This window comes from Artemia sp. Qi Xiang Cuo, chromosome 19, assembly GCF_049724085.1.
Source record: "Artemia sp. Qi Xiang Cuo chromosome 19, ASM4972408v1, whole genome shotgun sequence".
In the NCBI taxonomy this organism is placed as follows: domain Eukaryota; kingdom Metazoa; phylum Arthropoda; class Branchiopoda; order Anostraca; family Artemiidae; genus Artemia; species Artemia sp. Qi Xiang Cuo.
The window spans coordinates 25,059,790-25,077,254 of NC_142812.1; the positions used below are offsets into that span (position 1 = coordinate 25,059,790).

Here is a 17,465-nt window from a genome sequence, read left to right on the forward strand (position 1 = left end):
AAAAATTTAGCCAAAGTTTGAACTTGTAGAGACTTACCAGGTGAGACGGGCAGGATCCGTGTCATACTGTTTTCATCAGGTATCATACCCTCAGGAAGCAGAGCTGCAGATACTTTTGGGGTACCTATCTTGAACACTTTAAGGTCATCAAAATTGACCTAGATACAGTGAATCAGCTTTAAAAAAATCAAACTAATTTGAATTATAGTCAATACTGACGACCACAAAACATCCCACTACACAACACTGAACCATTAACTACAAAATAATTTGCAAGAGGAAACAAAGTTCCTTTTGGAAGTTGCCTCTTATCCCTAAAGGCAGAACTTCTGCCTTTTGACGTCCTGGGGTAAGGGGTTAGGAGACTCTGGTCATATCATGGTAACTTGAGGTCAGGGTACTACTCTAACGAAAGGAAACTGAGAGAAAACTTCACGAATGGTGTTTGATTTCCACCAAAGTTGTTATTTTTGGTTTTCTCTTTGTCTAATTACAAATAAGAGACTAAAACTACAAATCGAGTGTCTTTTAAAGCAGAATACAGTAAATAGCCTAATTGTCTCATAAATAACTTAAATTTTCACAATGTTCTGCACCGAAGGATTCCTGAGCTTGCTGATACAAGTCTCAGTCTAATACTGAAATAATTGAGAACGTAACAAGATTATATTTCACAAATGTTGTTCGATTTCCATCAAAATTGGTATTTAAGAGTCTTTTAAGCAGCTAATTATAAATATAAGGCTTAAATTACAATATGAACATCTGAAAGAAAACACGGAAAGCAACTTGCAGGCTCTGCAAATGACTTTCCATGCAATACTAGCTTTGGTGGAGATTAAACAGCATAAATAAAATAAGTGTCAATATGTTTTACTTCTGGATTTCGAAGTTCAAATGCTAGCCACAGATCTGCAATCGAAACGCACAGAAATTTTAGATACACAATCTTGTAAAAATTGATAACCATTTGTGAAACATGTATGCTGCATACTGCTTAATACAAACTCAAACTGCAAGTAAATAAAGACTTGAAAAAATCCTTCAATACCAATTATACTGAAAATTTAACTTTATCTACGAAACATTTATTTGCTTTTACTTTAGGATTTATAAATTGCGATATTCGACTCGAAATAGTCATTGCCAATCTAAAAATCCAAAAATGACCGAAATTTAAATTTCATTTAAAATTGTTCGTCAATGTTTGATTTATTTCGGTGTGGAGAATTAAGTGGAAATCGTTATTATTAATATATTGTAATGAATTACTAAAATGTGGTATTTTAGAGGTATCTAAAATCTCAAAAAGGACATCTAAAAGATGTATTTACAACCTTTATATATTTCATTCAGATAATTTAATGTTCCATGATTCCCCTTCAGTTGACTGATAAAATTCAGCCATATAAATAGGAACAGTCGGCGTAGAATCTAAGTTGGGACTGGATTAGTCGTGCAAGAACAAGTAGCAGAAACAGGAGAATTAGATGCTTTCTGCAACGCTATAAATTCATTCTTGTGGTTTGAAGGTATTCTGTAAAGCTGAATATCCTCAATTCAATTTATCACTCAATTTATCAATGAAGCAATTTCTATGACCGTATTCAAGTAGAAAAGGAGCTGGGGCTCCAAGGCCCCACTTTTTGCCCTCTTATTGTACGTAGCAAAAGTCTGTAGACATGGGGCACCATGATTGCCTTCCTCCTAAATTGGATATAAATGATTTCTTATACTAGTCTGTCTTCCCATTTATGACTGGAATATAATATAGAAAAATATAATAGCAGATTAAATTTTTAATTCAGTCTACATTTTAATCCTGATTAGGGTGAAAATTTGAATTCGCTACCTTTCGTTAAAAGTTTCACCCGCTGTTATATATTTCTACCTTTATTTTACAATGTACCTACGAAGCCTCTATTATTGAACGGTTTATTTGTATAATTTGACGACCTAAGCCCCGGGACTACAAGAATCCAAAATATTTCAATCTTCTCAACAGTTGGACATAGAACTTGAAGTTTGATTCTAAATCAAAATGATTCAAAATTTACATTTTCTTCTTATTGAACTAAAACTTATAGTTCGAAGAAGTTGGACGTCCCACCACTGAGTCAAATATTTGTTCTTTCGGACGCCGGATCAGCCAACATGATTTCTCAGAAATCATAAATGAGCAGAATCTTTCAGCAGAATGAGACTCAGCTTTCAACTCCGTCTTGTACAAAAATACAAGGAGCCCTTTCCAACAAAAACAGTCTATAGATCTTATACTAACCGACCGTGGATCACACCTGAGATTAAAGCCCTTATCAAACAGCGGGGCCAGTCACATGATGCTCGATTGCACAACAAAGTCGTTGCTCTTTGTCACACAGCCAGAAGAACTTATGCATCTGACCATCTTGATCCTACCCTATTCATTAACAGCGAAAAATTGCATGAGTCAGGGATAAGGATAACAGGTAAAACCCGTGATCCTCACTTAAAAATCCTGAAAGAGGACGACATTTACGTAACAGCTACTGAGGTTAATGGTTTTTTTGCTGGTATTTGCACCACTTAACCGAGTTTCTCACAAGAGGAACTAGCTGCAGTCCTTGACACTAGTGCACCTTGTGAACTTTCACGGCCGTCATTTGAGCCCCATCAAGTGTGCACAGAACTACTAAAGCTCAAACCTCGTAGTTCCTCATATCCTGGAGAAATCCCAGTGCGTCTTCTTCGTGAATTTGCGCCCTTCCTTGCTACCCCTCTCGCTAGTATCATCAACCTTTGTATAACACTCGGCAAATTTCCTAACCCCTGGAATAAATCCTAAATCAAAGTGATCCCTAAGAAATCCCCACCCAGATCAAGCGATGACTTAAGGCCAATCTCGCTGACTCCCTGCATTATCAAGGTAACAAAGACCTTCGTTGCAAGACTGCTGATGAGTGATATAGAACCAAATATAGACCCTTTCCATTACGGATGCATCAGTGGCTCCAACATGTCAGTGTACTTAGTGCGTCTGTATGACGACATTCTATCGTGGCTCGAGAAAGGGAAAAGCTTCGTAGACTTGGCCGTCGCTAATTACAGGAAAGCCTTCGATCTCATTAAACACATTATCGCTCTCAATAACCTAAGTGAAATGGGCGCCAAAAGTGGCTTGCTGCGTCTAGTCGCTGATTTTCTTTCCCAGCGGGAGCTGTGCGTTTTCGCTCTTAGCGAAGACAATTCAAATTCTGCATTTCTCCCAATCACTTGCGGTGCCCCTCAGGGCACTAAACTAGCCAAAATTATTTTCCTCGCTGTGATTAACTTCATCCTGCGTACTTTTAAGGACAGATATAAATTCGTTGATGATCTGTTATTCTTACTCAAATACCTACTAGAAGGCCAAACAGCGATCCCCCTTTTTGATCCTAGTCTACCCACGGTTTTTGAGAATGAATGAGAGCGAGCTAGCCTTACCCTCAATGAGCAGAAAGTGCAAGGTGTTGCGTTTCAACCCTCTTAAATCTGACTCAGGAGCCCCCTACCTTGTTTAAAAGAGTTGACAGTTAGAAAATTCTGGGGGTAATTTTCTCCGTTGATTGCAAGTTCATCAACAACGTACGTGACCTTGTGCGAAAAGGGTATGCAGCGCTGCAGTCACTGATTACCATGAACCAGTTCGGGTTCAGTGTGAATTCCATGAAGCTTGCCTTCAAGACTTACATCCTACCCATCATTGAATATGCGCGCCCAGTGTGGGGCCCTAGTGTACAGTTGAGTGGTGGGATGTGTCAACATATCGAAGCTATTCAAATACGGGCTTGTAATATTATGCTGGGTCAGGCCTTCACTACTTATGACAATGCGCTTAAGGTTCATGGCCTGGGGTTGCTTTTTAAACGCCATCAGAAGCTGATTTGCCAGTTCGGCCATACCCTACGCCGTAGCAGCAACCACATGCCGATTCAGCCCCCGCTAGCCACCGTGACGTCCTGTACCCGGAGACAATACAAGCTAAATCCAATGACGTGCCGTACGATTCGCTACCAGCATTTCCTTGTCCCCTTTTTTACAGACATGGTCAACAAATCCTAAGAAAAGTAATACGGTTTTTTAATTAATTTTTTGTTGTCGTATTTGTTATTTAACTTCGTCGTATTTGTAAAAACCCTTGGTATTAGTGCTTTTAGCGCTAAAAAGAGTAAGTTTAATAAAATATGTCTAAGTCTATGAGCTAAGATAAAGTTTTGAAATTTGAAAACTATTCTAAAATTATTTACTGGCGCGTATTCCCTAAACATCTACTACTAGAAATAAATCCTGCTACTTTTTACTTTGAGAATAACACTTACCTGGACGTTTTGTGGAAAGAGGGTATTCTTAGGTCCATAGAAATATTGGCGAACTTTAGACTCCCTTGTATTAATACGAAACTGTCTATTCCTCTCAACTGCCTAGAAAGCACATACAACAGAGTGAGTTAATGAATAGGATTAAGCAAACAGTGAGAAGGAGCAAGGATCTAAATTTCTCTTCTTTTTTCTTTCTATTTTTAGGTTATGTTATTTAAGTATTTTTCCGCCCAACCAACAGGCTCTACATCTAGAGAAGATTCTTTTTTAGGTTGTATAATTCATTTAAACAAAAGATTTCGCAACTTAAACACAAACAGCAAAGAGACTACATACTACCTCTTGCAAAATGTAGGTTCTATCTTAGTCAATCGAAAACAAGTCATGCTCCAACTCAGTTTTGATATCGATAGTACCTGGACCACTGCTAGTATTAGACTCGACTCCGCAGATGGCCAACACTTGTGCCTTTCTGTATTAATATAAAATTGTAGCGATAAAAGAGAAAAATGACTGTGCCGTTTAAGGCGTTAAAGGTCGCACCGTTTCCGCCGAGTGAATTTTTCTTAGGTCGAGTGATAGGCTAAGCAAACTATAAAAATGATAAGAAAATCTATGGTTCCGTCGGGTAATTTTACAATCGCATCGTTTGGTTTGAAATCAGATTCCTTCTGGGAACGTACTTTGGAGACATACGAACTAATTACCTGTCGTCTGACTAGATACAGACATATAAAATAAAATAATATAAAATAAAATAAAATAATATAACTAGATTTAAACTTAATTAGAGGAAGTCGGAATTATCTTTAGAAAGAAGGAACTTTATTCTTTGTATTTTAAATATATCATTTTACTCACGGTACAAAATCAAGCGCGGTTCTGTCATTGACTTTCATTGTGGGAAGAACAAACCTTAGATAGTGGCATCAATTGGGGTGGGGGACAAATACCCCTAGATTTCCCCCCTAAAACCCTGGATTTTTAAAAATGTCATTTTGAGGGAATTTTCATTGGAAAATGGCCTTCTTGATATTTTCATGAAAAATTAAAAAAAAAGACAAATTTACCCCCCCTCCCTAGATTTCGAAAAAATAAATTTACCCGCCTCTAAATTGAGAAAAAATAAATTCTTCACCCAACCTATATTTTAGTGAAATGACAGCACTGTTCTTTCATGAAATGATAGATTGGGGAAGCCTTACGTTTCTATATGTAGGTGTGCTTTTTTATGTTCTTGATTTTATCATCAAGTGTCTTATTACAATACAGATTAGCTTACACGTAATTATTACTACTTAACTGTTACTCTTTCTTGAATGTGTGCCCGTTTATGTGCCAGGGCTTTAGCGTCTTTAACAGGAGCACCCTGATAATTGTTCGTTTATTGCGTCAGCTCAGCAGTAAATTCAATTTAGCAGCCTCACTGAGCTGAACAGAAACTCAGCTTAAATGGAATACAGATTTCTGACATAATATTTCAAAAGAGAATGCAAACGCTCAAATTAAAAAATAAAATAAAATAAAAAGGCTGGTTCAGGAGTAAGAAAAATACAATATTTAACAAACAGCAATTTCCCTAAAGTAGTAAAGGCGTGAAAAAAATGATGAAGAATCACTTTTTGTCGTTGCTGAGAAATTCTCTCAGTCAGTAGCTTAAATGAGAAACAGTGAGTGGTAAATCTAGACACACTAAGCTGCGATAATTCAAAAAGTATCATGATACACAATAAGTATTTAACAGGAAAGTTGAAAAAACAAATACATTTCAAGTTTTTCGACTGCTACTAGCAAACAACTGTTTTTACAAAGAAGTATTTAATTAGGCCTCTGCGATCCGTGAAATGCAATCTTTTAGCTATTCAATATTATTTCAGCATTCATTCCGCTAACATCTAAGTACACAGGCAGTGAAATGACTTGAAAAACCAGTTCCTATTGACAAGAATTCTCATGTTAAGTGGAAACCTTACTTTATAAGACTTGCTATGCTAAGTGGAAATTTATGTTAATTTATCTGAAACTCTACAAGAAATTAATCGAAAATTGAACGGAATAGAAAGAGTTTTGTCGCAGGTTCAAGAAATTAGAAACGACCTATCTGCTATTTCGTTGCGAATTGATTCGACAGAAAGAGAAGTTTTCGGAAGATGCTTCACAATTGAAGAAAGATTACCTAAGTTTGCAAGCTGAAATGTCGACTATTAACGTAAAATTGCAAAGGCTCGAAAATGAGTCTAAAAAGTATAATTTGGTCCTGTATAATTTCGATCCTGCAAACAAAGGTTCTTCGTTACGAGAAGATGTGATGTAATGAAAGCACTGAACTTACATGTGCCAAATTTAGGGCTGAAAATGATGGACATTAGAGACATTTTTCGGCTAAATGCTAAACAAGGCACGCGACCGGTGTTGGTTAAGTTCACAAGCGGTTACATTCGTGATATTATATTGCGGTCAAGTGCTCACCTGAAAAGGGCGGGTCTTGGTGTTAGTCCCGATTATACAGAGCGTGAACTGTCCGTCCGTAACCGCCTAAAGCTTTTTCTTGAACGCGCTAGAGGAGAAAATAGAGAAGCAAGACTAAGAGGGACAAAGTTATATATTGGTCAACAGTGTTTTACGTATAGCTTTGACAAGCAATCTGTAGTTAAGGTTACGAATGCCCCTAATATAGAGTCATCAGCGAGTACCCTAACCCTTTTTAAGGAAAATGTTGGAAAAAAGTTTCACCGTGAACCTGGGTCTTAATCAGTGCCGCAAAAAAGTTTAGTGACGAGTTTGGTTTCTGAAAATAATCGGTTTAACCTGGAAGAACCTAGCAATTCAAGATCACGTTCAGGATCTTCATTCTCAATTCAATCTTTCTTTAATGTAGTGGAGGAGCTTAGTAGTGATAACGAAATAAATGGGGTGAACAGTGTAACTCCGGTTATTAAAAAACACTTCACATCAACTTTTGTCGGGCCTGTCGGGACTCCCAAACGTAACAGCCAACAAATTATTAGCCCAGATGACCACCTAAGACAGAAGAGCAAGTCGGTTAGAGCTGACGACCCTAAAAACATGGAGCCTAGGCGGCTATTTAACCCGTCGCAACCCATTGGCTCAGATAGTGGATAGGATAAGCAGGGCCATGGTGCAAATTACGAGTGTCATTTAGCGCATTGGAATGTTCAGGGTTTTTCGTATCTCAAAGTAGAGTGTCTTCTTTATTGTCGTGATTTTTCAGTTGTATCATTAGTAGAAACGTGGCTGGAAAAACAGGATAGAATAGAAGGTTTTTCTTATTTTGGATCACAAAGAAAGCGACCGCAGAATGGTAGAACTTATGGAGGAGTTGCATTATTGATAACGAAAAGATGGCGAAATGTATTTCGGTTGAAAAGTGTTTCATGTAATCTAGTATGGGTGCGAGTATCTTTAGGTAGTAACTCGTTTATCTTTTGTTCAATGTATTTACCCCCGGAAACCAGCAATTTCAGTGATGAAGATACCTGTGAGAGATTGGAAAATGACATGGACTGTTTTTCAGAATATTTTCGGTCCGATTAATTTATTTTTCTAGGGGATTTTAACGGATATTCAGGGGAGGAAGAAGGAGCCCGTGAGGAGGAGGTGGATCTTGAATGGAGTTTACATGATTGAGCCATCGGTCTGGGGCTCCTTTCTTGTTGTGTGGATTTTGAGGTGATGGCGCTGGCTGGGTTGGATCACATGCCTATTAGGGTTGAATTAGGAGGGGGAGGATGGGCTGAGAGCCGGAAAATGGAGTTAAGGGAAAGATGGGAAATGAGCTTGAATGGAGGGAAGGTTTAAGGTTTGATAATGATAGCGAGGAGAAGTTGAAAAAGGTACTAGTTGAAGATAGAGGGCTGGATTCATTTATTCAGAAAAGTAAGGATTTGACAAGGAAAGGGGATATAGCAGGTTCTGTTGATTTTTTTGTCGTGGGTTTTGTATACGATATGAACTAAGGTGGCACGTAGGAGAAAAAATGGTAGGAGTACTGGTTTGATGAATTTTTTGATTAGGAATGTGAGGAAAAGAAGAAGGAGGTTTTAGAAGCTTTTAGATTGTTTAAGGCTAGTAGTACAGTTGATCTGGAAAAAAATTTGCTGGTTTTTATGGACAAGCAAAGGGGATATAAAAGGCTACTTAAATTGAAGAAGAGACGTGTTGAAGAGGAACAGAGCCAAAAAATACGGGAGAAATTTAGCGTGAATGATACAACGGAGTTCTGGAAGTTAATTAGGAAATCAACAGAAAATAGAAGGTTGACTAATTCAGTCCCTCACGCCAATACCTGGCCAGAATGCTTAGAACAAAAATACAAAGAGATATACGCCTAAGAGGACGAAGAGAGATCTGAAGAGGAGATGGATAGTTTAAACGAGACATCCAATATGGAGTTGAATTCAAAGGACGCTAAACTACTGAAGCCGGTTGGACAAGAAGAAATATGGCACGCCTTGAAAAACATGAAAGGGAACTCAGCACCGGGCATCGACGGAGTATCAACTAAACTGTTGAAATGGTCAAGAGCATGGATACTGCCAGTGCTTGCATTGATATTCTCGGCAATTCTAAGTACACTTCTATGGCCGCAAAATTGGCAGATACCGATTATAATCATATTATTTAAGAAAGGAGAAAGAAACTTGCACAAGAACTACAGGGGGATAAGTTTAGGAAGTTCTATCAGTAGGTTATTTTGTAGAGTGTTGTATAATAGGATGGATAAATGGTTGCAATATAAAGGTAGATTAATTGAAAGTCAGGCAGGGTTTAAGGAAAACAACAGTACAATTGATCAAATATTTTGTTTAAAGGTTTTAGTTAGTAAATATACAAGGTATAGGGAAAATAGGCGTTATATACAGCATTTTTGGACATTAGGGGAGCATTTGATGAAGTTTCAAGAAGTATGTTGAAAGGGGTGTTGGTGAAATTAGGATTGCCAATTAGGTTAGTAGAAGTTATAGTGAAAATGTATGAGGTGGTTAAAGTAGTAGTGAAGGTAAGTATTTTTTATTCTAGGCCAGTTTTAAGTAATGTAGACCTTAAACAGGGATACACTCTATCACCGCGTTTGTTGTCTCTTTATATTAATGATATTGAGGAGTATTTTAGAAATAGAAATGCCCCTATGTTAAAATTAATGTCGCTGAAGCTGTTTGGTTTATTATTTGCAGACGACATAGTATTGCTTGCGAAATCGGCTCCGGATTTGCAAAAGATTTTAGAGATTTTGGATAGTTATTTGGGGAGTAAAAAATTAGTTTTAAATATTGATAAATCAGTTATATTAGTTTTTGGAAACGAAGAAAGGGAAAAGAATAAATTTTATTTTAAAGGGAAAGAGATGAAAGAAGTTAAGGATTTTATTTATTTGGGATGAAGTTTCAAGTTCAGGGAGGTGGAGTGACCAGGTGCAAATTGTGAGTTGGAAAGGTCAGATGGCTAATGGGCGATATTAAGGAGCCCCTTAGACATCTAAGACCAGCAGATATTAGGCTACACAAGATAATTTTTGAGACGAAGGTAGGCCCAGTATTGAGTTACGGTGGGGAAGTTTGGGGGTTTGAAAAAGGGGAGAAAATAGAGAGAACTTATTTAGGAAATTATTGGAGACTTTTAGGGCTAAGCGGGAATTGTTTTCATTGAGGGTAAAAAGATTGGTTAGAATGATAGGATACTGGGAAAAGGTGATTGGTTTACAGAATAATAGGTTAGTAAATGCAGCTTATCTGCACGTGTTGCAGGATAGAAGGAAAAGTTCATGGGCTTCCCAGGTGAAATCAATCTTAAATAGTTTTGGGTTATAAGGTGTTTAGAATGATGGGAAGGGGATAGGACTGGAAGTAGGAAATGTAGCAAAATTAGTAAAGGGTGTGCTGGAAGATCAGGAGATTCAGAAATGGCAGTGTGAAGTCGCAGCCTCGGCGTCCCTCGGCGTTTACCGGCAATGGAAGGAGGTCTGGGGATATGATATTTATTTTAAAGCGGGTTTAAAAAGTAAAAAAATTAAACGGTATATATCAGGGAGGAGTAATTTCCTAGCACTTAGAAAAAGGAGGAAATATTTAGGGAGGGTAAGGGAATAATTGACGGTCCCTACTCATACCCTATGTGTGGAGAAAATGGTGAGGATCTGCTTCACTTCATGGTCCTTTGTCCCGAATTACAGGATTTAAGGAAAGAATTATATTTTGGTAATGTGGGGACAAGTGAGTGGTTGGTTTCAGTAACGGGATCAAAAAATTATGGGACAATAAGAATGATAGCAAAATATATAAAATTGGGTATGTCACATAGAGATAGATTTTTGTAAAGGGGGTGGGGTGAGTGCTGAAATTATAGTTGTATGTGTGTAAGTTGTTTTCTTGTTTGTTATTTTATGTAACCATGGCCTTTGCGGCTTTAGAGCATTAAATATCTACCTATCTATCTATCTACCATACACAAAAAGCTCCCCTATTTTCGCTTATTCCATGTTTCAGAATTTTGCAACAAGACATGGCTAAATTTAAACGGTTATGAATGATTAGCAACATTCCTTTATGAAGGAAAATGTATTTGTACCTCAATCTGACTCGGCAAAACAAGACTTTATAACCTAGCCTACCATGCACTGACATTCAGTACTTCAATTAAAAAAATTCTCTTTGGAAAAAACAACAATGGTGAAAATGCTGATCCCCACTCGCTTGTTAGGTGAGCTCACTACAATCTGAACTAGAATATCAAGTCTCATTATTCTAAGATAAGACCAATACGATATAAAATCTAAGTTCCATGTCACAACACTTCACTAATGTATATAATCGCGTTTATATTTATTTTATCAATATTTATCTATTAGATTTTTTTTAGTATAAATTTATCAGCTTTATTTTGTTTATTTATTAGCTTTTATATGAGCCCTTAGTTGTTTCTCCACGAGTTTAAGTCTTATCTATTTTCCACTTATTTTTTTCCAAAAGGGCATGCGTTTTTCCATATTTTGTCACAGTTTTTTATGAAAAGGAGGCAAAGAGTGGGTCTCGTCGTCTAAGAACCCCCATTAAACTACAACTCATGATATCCAAGTACTAAATAACTGTACAGAAATACTAAATGGAGAAAATGCCAGGCCTACAGTTGGTTTATTGACATGCATCTTCGCAAGAGCTTCATCAGAAACCTACTCAGAAGTTTGATTAAGTGAAAGACAGAGAGAGAGAGAGAGAGAGGGGGGAGGGGAGTCTAGCTATTATTAAATGGGGAAGAACCAACAATTTAAGAGGTACTTTTTAGCCATCAAAATCGAAAAGTGGGTATTTTTTTCGTGCTTAGAAGATGGGAGGGGAACGATAAAAGTCCCCCAGACCTGATTTGTTTTTGAAGCTCAAGACATTGAGGTATAGAGCAACAAATATCATAGTCTTATTTCCTTATGACACTGTGTCACCTAGCATTTTGTCTATGTTCTCAATCGAGTTTATATCCATTTTAGCAATATAGTTAGTAGTCACCCATCTAAAATTGGTTTAACCAGTGTCGTAGCCCTGTCTACTCCAAAAAAAGGCCTAAATATGCAATTTTTGTTGTCACAAGGCACTTTACCCTGATGCTGCCAAGATAAATAAAAAAAACAAAAAAAAAAAACAACAACAACAAAAACACGTAAATGTAAGAATTAGCTTTTATATAAGGCCTTTATCATCTCTCTAGGATTTTCCGGTAGTCTGTTAACGCTGGGATAAAAAGAAAAAGAAGGGGGCACCATCAGTACTATCCCTAGAAAAGCAGAATCAACCTCTAGTCAAGGTTTTTCAACGGTGGCAATTTCCCTGGTGTGCTTCTTAAGGTCAAGTGATGTTTCAAGGGTTACAGGCTCTTTTTGGAATTCACATCATATCGAAGTCCGTTAATGGTTACAAATACTTGTAACTATTTATCAAATAGTTGTAATAATAGTTTCAAATCCATATAAAAGTTACTATTTCCAGATTAGCGCCACTTGAGGAATTCTTTTACTGCACACTGTCTTTGAGAAAATATTTTAAAAACCTTTATTAGAACTGGCCGGCCGTGGTTGACTCTTCTATCTGATAGCAGCTACTGCTGCAGCTATAGGAGACTGTAAAGCAAGGCAGTACCCAGAGGGGGGGGGGGTTAGGGGGGCAACCCCTCTCGAAATGTTTTTTGACTCGTAAAAAATTAACAAAAATGGATATAAACAAATTTTTTATGCGTTTTTTTCAGTTTTTTTTTGTGTAACCCCCCCCCCCCCCGAAAAAAACATCTTTGAGTAAAAACCCCTCCGAAAAACAATCCTGGGTACGGCCTTGCTTTAAAGGACTGCTAGGAGATTGTAAACCTCCAGCGAAGGGTTTTTAACGAATATAATGGTAATAGCTGGTCTTTCATTTTTCTTAGTCTTCTCCCCTCTGGAAATAACATAAAAACTGCTATTTCTGGTTACATGTCATACTTCACTCTGGAGCCCTTAAAACTGTTATAAATTTACAAAAATTAATTAGATTTGAGCATTAGCTTTCAAATGTACTGTTAACCATCTCTCTATAATTTTTCCAATAGCCTGCTACCACTGTCAGCAAAAGAGAAAAGGAAAAAGAGACACATTATTTCTACCAATACAAAAGAGTTATTTGTTTCTCAAGATGGGGGGGGGGGGGGAGATGCTTTAAAACTCTAATTTTTTATTTTTAACGATGGTAATTTGGATGTGTACTATTTATTTAACTTGACATCTAATTTTTGGGGGTTTCAGGCTCTTTTCAAAATTCACAATAATCACTTTAATTATTATAAATCATAGGTCTGCTATATCTGAATATGACATAATTGACTCATAAAAAGTTACTAGTATACGAGACATTGAATGATTAAAAACAGGGTTGAACATCCCCAAAAATTACGTTGTTGATAAGAATTACCCAACGAATTTTTTGCGGCTCTTGTTGATTGTGCTCAGCATTACTACCGAACGTGTGTGTGACTGGAACTGACTGTTAATAATGACTTAAAAAAGAAAAGAAGAGAAAGAAACAACTATGCATCAATAGCGGTAAGTGGAAGCTATAGCTTTATATATATTAGGTTTTTTTTTGTTAGCCAGAACCCAATTCAGCTGTCACCTACTCTTAGTCAACTATGTTTCGTCAAATACCCCTGTTTTTCTGTATTACAGCAATATAGCATAGCCAAGGAAAAGGAAAAGAGACTAAACTATTTTGTAAATATTATTCAGCTAAAAACCACACTTACCCCACCACTTTTGGGCTGGAAAACGATTTTCACAAAATTCGGCATGTCTCGTATCAGTTCATTGTACAGCCTTTCTTGATCCAAGACTATGATTAGGTCAACTTCAAATGCAGCAGCAGCATGGGTAAGAAGCTTATAGCCATCACCTTTCACCCATCCACAGGTATTGATTATCATACCGCTATAGGCAACTGAAAAATACATGACTTATTCTATAGGTAAGGCTTTATTCTATTCTAGATTGGGCGTCTTTGCTTAAAACAAGTTATTCAGTTTTAGCGAACTTTAGCGTCTGGTTATTAAAAGGAAGCAAATTTACATACTTATTAGAGGGTTATATCCTACCCCAATAATAAACCCTGTTGGCCGTTCAAACACATATTGACCATAAAAATCATTAACACATTTAAATCATTTTCCCCAATTTGTGATAGATACGCCATATAGGCTGTCCATTAGGGGACTTTTGTTCATAACGAGATATACCTGTGTTCGCTGTAAATAGGATAGGTACTCGAGACTGGAGCTAAAATGCTGGAAAAGAAATTGATTATGTTTTAGCTTATTTCCTGCAGGTTTTCAGTAGCGTAAGTGTAGCCATCTCTCCTGTTTTTTGGCCAAAATGATAAGCAGAACCAAAGGTAAATTCGAACAAATGGCACAGCAATAGGATTCAATTAAGTTTAAAGTTCAAGTATTTGAGTAAATAAACTTAAGTAAAAACTTTAAAATTAAGTAAACAACTTTAAGTATTTAAGAAAACAGATGTGACAAATAAAGTTTGTATTCCATCATTCATTTATTGAGTAGCTCACAAGGAGTAAATAAAATGCCAGACGTCTTGGATTATTCTGGAAAAAGATGAAAAAATGAACTAGACCCCAGATGCCGAGGTGCCGTGAAGTTTTGTAGTAATTTTGCCCTTTTAGCGAAACCAGCGAAACCCGGGGAGCAACACAAGCGACAATATCTATCAGATTGCACTAAAACCCAGTAAACGGACAAATGAAATCCAAGTAGGTAATCACTACCTGGTTGAATAAAGATCCAGAGGTCCTTCTTACAGATAGTCTTTCCGTCTCAGAGGTCAGGTCAAGCACGGACACCGGAGAACTTAACTTTAACTGTTGATAATGATTTTTTGAATGAAATATGCCAACCCATCTACTAATTAGGCTGATAAAAAGATATATTAATACCTTAACTCTCCCCTACCGAGAGAGGTCAGATTAGGAACAGGCCATAAACAAGCACAAATATAAGCCTAGGTCTAATTTCCTACTAAGTTTGTTTGTAACTCGACAGCCCTTTCTTGTTGAAGTACTGATGACAAGAAATTAACTGCACCTCTTCCACACAGGTTAGACCAATCTTTGATTTCAAAAAGGCAGAACTAGTAAGTCAATTGCTGCTTCCGACTAAATTTGGCTCAAATCCAATAAGTATTTCTGGTTATTCTTCTTATGACGAGAAGCAGGAGCAGCTGTTTCAGTTCCCCACAGAGCCCGGATAGGGACTTGCCCCCATAAGGAATAACTAGGGAATTAGCTCTTTACATAATTGCTCTGATGACAGAATTTTGGAAAGCCCTGGCCACACGAAAATTGTATAGGGCATGAGCTCCAAAAAGGCAGAACTAGGACACTTCCTCTTACTTAATTCAGGCATAGTACCGTTCTAATTACCATGACGATATGATTTTAACCAACAACACCTAATCCCACCCCCGCACAAACAGAGATCAACATGAGTATGGTAACCTGAAAAGAAAGCTATGACACTGAAAGGAAAGCTATTCCTATTACTTAAACGAAGTTTGGAATAAATTTGAAAACTTCTGCCAAATGTCCTCATAATGATAAATTAGGACCACAACCCTGAAAAAGTCACATCAGACTCTAATACTTAAAAGGCATAAGTTAGACATTAGCTCATATTTTCCACTCATTTTTATTAGATTCAAAAACCCCTTCTGGTAGATATTCTATTATTAATAACTTAGGGAATCCTTTCCCACAGTGGTCGGATACAGATTCCACATAGGCACAACTAAATTACTTATTCTTCCTTAGTATTTCTATAATTCCTTATCACCAAATTTACTTGGGATCAGACAACCTGCTCTAATAGAAATCATGACAAGTATTTATTTATTTATTTCTAACCCCTCATACGATACAAAAAAAGTACACAGAGACGGAGTACAAAGACAAAACGACAAAAAAAGGAATAAGAGAAAAAAAAAGAGATATCACAACATTTATTAATTAATAGCAATTAATACAGAAGCAGTTGCTCTAACAGAAGTAGGTAGAGCAATTAGTATAGAGTATCATAACACTGAGCAACTTTTAGATACACACAACTTTAAATATCACTGTATAAGTAGGGGATATCATAGATGAAAACTTATTTTGCGATTATGTTTCGAAATACGTTTTTATACAGCTATTCCTGGGTCGGCTTATTCATAATTGCAGATTAATACTGAATTTCGGGTCCACGGGGGTAAACGAAGTATCTATTTTGCAAATTTTAAATATCCTCAACGGAGTTTACGAGTATCTGTTTGAGAGAAAATCTTCCAAAATGGAGCTGTGTATAGAAAGTGTGGCAGTGCTGTTGAAATATATAGTTAAGCGAGGATTATTCGGTTGAAACGTTTTTTATTCCGGACAACTAAGACACAAGACGCACCACACTTTTTCTATATAAGGTACTATATAAGGTACTGTTTTGTGGTTAAAATATTGCCCTCCCTCGATAAAAACGAAAAATGTAGACCTTTTTTATGTGTGTTTTTGTATTATTATTAACTCGTTTTCCTCAAATCAGTGACATCTTTGTGCCAAATGTGCAATTATTTCTTAATTTTATCTATATATGTATTTCTAATGACAGTGCAGGAATAGAATATCAAAATCCCCTTATAAGGTACTATCTACTATATAAGGTGGGAAATCCACAGCAAACGGGTTTGCTTTAGGGAGGGGCCAATTGGTAGACAAAGATAAACAAGTTGTGTCAACTGGCTCTCCTAAAGAACGTCCCAGTTGGACTGACGGCGTGGGACCCAAAATTACCCAATTAAATAGAAGAACCTCATATTTCTCAAAGTTAAACTCCATCCCCAATTTACAATCGACTATGCTAACGTTTTTTCGATACGCTGTAATGACCTGCTAAGGTTAAGCACATCATTCGCATAACAGACAATTGTCACGTTTGTTGTTGCCTCAATGCATTAGGATATGCCTTGTGATTGAGCGTCTAAGACACCGTTGTTGAAAAGAGTAGGTGAAGTGATAGCACCTTGACGCGTAACTTTATAAACAGAAACAAAACTATCCAGATCATTCGGTAGGTTACTGGGACAAGAAAGTCTATTTCGTGGAGCACGCGTACAACACTAAGGACATCACTGCACCCTATTTTATTTTGAAAACCAAACTGGTATGGCGGAACGCTACATTTCTCCTTTAACTCATCAACAAAAAGCAGCTAAAACAGTTTACAGAATATAATAGTGATTGTAATAGGCCTAAAAGTCGAACTGCGGGAATGTTAGATTCGCCTTTCTTGGGTATGGAGTGACACCAATGCATAAAGACGACAGGAATGTAAAAGTATAAAAAATCATCTGCATGAGCAACATTAGATGTGACATAAGCAAAGGGGTTCCATGGATAACATGATATGCACTAATATTATCTATACCAAACGAAGCTGAAGACTACCGTTACTATGGCTTGCATTGTAACAACATAGTAAGACTCCGGGTAAACAGACAGAAATTCATCAAGTTCGGATTCATATTTAAACTCTTAAGTTGGATCTGGTGCGGCAAATTCA

General features: G+C 37.0%; 1 protein-coding gene across 3 annotated transcripts in view; it reads right to left on the reverse strand.

The window, feature by feature from the left end:
* The window catches only part of cbc (protein CLP1 homolog), a 58,956-nt gene that overhangs the window by 9,011 nt on the left and 32,480 nt on the right, over nt 1-17,465 (reverse strand). For all 3 annotated transcript variants that reach the window (XM_089104803.1, XM_089104804.1, XM_089104805.1), the window contains exons 6-8: nt 13,614-13,804; nt 4,338-4,439; nt 38-158 (exon numbers count right to left, since the gene is read on the reverse strand). In XM_089104803.1, the coding sequence (XP_088960929.1) occupies nt 38-158; nt 4,338-4,439; nt 13,614-13,804 (414 nt within the window). The remainder of the gene's footprint in view (nt 1-37; nt 159-4,337; nt 4,440-13,613; nt 13,805-17,465) is intronic.